The 2,500-nt window shown below is 34.1% G+C and overlaps 1 protein-coding gene across 3 annotated transcripts in view; it reads left to right on the top strand.

Annotated features, from left to right (window-relative positions):
• The window catches only part of spire1b (spire-type actin nucleation factor 1b), a 74,829-nt gene that overhangs the window by 4,352 nt on the left and 67,977 nt on the right, over positions 1–2,500 (top strand). For 2 of the 3 annotated variants that reach the window (XM_073925544.1, XM_073925543.1), the window contains exon 2: positions 19–346. In XM_073925544.1, coding sequence (XP_073781645.1) covers positions 19–346 — 328 coding nt within the window. Of the gene's footprint in view, positions 347–2,500 lie in introns of all 3 variants that reach the window. The other variant, XM_073925545.1, reaches the window with a different exon arrangement.

Below are 2,500 nucleotides of genomic sequence, written 5' to 3'. Positions count from 1 at the left end.
CTGCTTTCTGTCGGATAGGATGAGACGATGGCTCGCAGGAGAGATGAAGACGAGGAAGATGACGGACACAAGCTGATACAGGAGGAGGAGGATGAGGATGAGGATGAAGACGCGCACCCGATCATGCACAGCGACGATGAGGAGGAAGATCTGTGTCTGGATGAGATTTTGCATCTCTACAAGCAGCCCATCAATGAGGAGCAGGCGTGGGCTGTGTGTTTCCAGTGCTGTCGCTCGCTCTTGGCGGACAGGGACGCGTCTGGTACCGCTGCGGTGACAGGAGAACCGGGAGACCTGAGGATTTATCGAGACGGAGCAGTGCGCTTACGTTCCCGAGGCAGATCAGGTGACAAACCAACACCTTCCGCATGCATTAGCCTTCATATGTGCATTACTGTACATGTGCATTTCTATAGGCTATACACTCTGAATAATACTGGGTCATTGATTTAGTAGAGATAAATGTCCATTATGTTTATAAATCAACATCTTGGCCATGCATTACTCTTCACATGTGCATTACTGTACATATGTGTGCATTTCTATTGACTACATAGTCTAAAAATACTGTGTGGGTTATTTATTTAGGATTTTTTATTTATTTATTTGTATTGTTTTTATAAATTAACACCTTCTTTACACTTCACATGAGCATTACTGTACATACATGTGCATTTAAAAAATGCTGGGTTATTTCAACCCAATTCTGAGTGTAATACAGACTAAACTGCTAATTGTAATTGTTTTAAAATAATAGGACCAAATTAAACCCAATGTTTTGGGTTAGTCCATAATTTACTTAATTTGCCTTAGCCTTTAGCCTTAATTAACATGAGCATTACTCTAGATGTGTTTTTTTATCGACTACAGCCTGCAAATGTTGGGTTATTTCCAGCTTTGTGGTTTATATCTCATTTAAATGTCTATTATTTTTATAAATCAACACCTTTCACATGCACTAGCCTTACACATGCAATAAATGTGCATTTCTATACAGTCTGAAAAATACTGTCTAGGTAATTTATTTGGGATATTTAATGAGATTATTTGATTATTTTTATAATTCAACTCCTTTCGCATTAGACTTCACATGAGCAATATTGTATGTACATGTGAATTTCTACTTGCTACATGAATAATACTGGGTTATTTATTTGAGATAAATGTCTATTATGTTTATAAATCAACATCTTGGCCGTGCATTCGTCTTTACATGTGTATTGCTGTACATGTGCATTTCTATTAGCTACACACTCTAAAATACTGTCTGGGTTATTTATTTGGGATCTCTCCTAAAATTTGTATTGTTTTTATAAATCAACACATTCTTTACACTTCATATGTGCCTTACTGTACATACATGTGCATTTCTATATTCTCTAAAATGCTGGGTTATTTCAACCCAATTCTGGGGGTTATACAGACTAATTCAACTGCTGGGTTTTTATTTTATTTCTTTTACTAAATGGGACCAAATTTAACCCAATGTTTTGGGTTAGTCCATATTTTACAGAATTTAACTTTAAATAACCCAGCATTTCCCAAACTGGCCACTCTAAATACTGGATATTTGATATACTCTCGTTTAATTTTAGTGTTATGTTTATAAATCAACACCTTCCTCATGCATTAGCCTTCAAATGAGCATTACTGTACATACATGTGCATTTCTATACTCTCTAAAATATTCTGGGTTTTTTCAACCCAGTTCTGGGTGCAATACAGACTAAAACAACTGCAGTTTTTTTTTCTCACTAAATGGGACCAAATTTAACCCAGTTTTTTAGGTTTGTACATATTTGACCAAATTTAGGTTTAAATAACCCAGCATTTCCTAAACTGGCCACTCTAAATACTGGGTATTTGATATTCTCTCTTTTAATTTTAGTGTTATGTTTATAAATCAACACCTTCCTCATGCATTAGGCTTCACATGTGCATTACCAGATGTGCATTTCTGAAAATGTTGGGTTATTTACAGCTTTGTGGTTTATATCTTATTAAAATATCTATTATTTGAATAAATCAACACCTTTTGCATGCATTAGCCTTCACATGTGCAATAAATGTGCATTTCTATTGGCTACAGTCTGAAAAATACTGTCTTATTTTAATATCTTAATCATTTTAATATGGACTATACCAACTGCAGTTTTGTTTAATTAAATAGAATCAAATTTTACCCAATGTTTGGGTTAGTCCATATTTTACCCAATTTGGGTTTAAATAACTCTAGAATTTCTAAAGTGATAGGCTACACTCTAAATATTTATTTAATTTTTTCATTTTCATTTTCTTTTTGTTGATATTTGTATTATAAATCAACACCTTTCGCATACATTAGCCTTCACATAAGCAGTGCATACATGTGCATTTCTATAGACTATAGATACTGGGATAATTATTTAAGATTCTTTTTTATTACTATAATATGTTTATAAATCAACACCTTCCACATGCATTAGCCTTCACATGTGTATTTTTATAGGCTACACTCTTA

The sequence above is a fragment of the Danio rerio genome, chromosome 16 (genome assembly GCF_049306965.1).
Source record: "Danio rerio strain Tuebingen ecotype United States chromosome 16, GRCz12tu, whole genome shotgun sequence".
NCBI lineage: Eukaryota > Metazoa > Chordata > Actinopteri > Cypriniformes > Danionidae > Danio > Danio rerio.
This window is presented reverse-complemented; position numbering and strand designations above follow the sequence as displayed.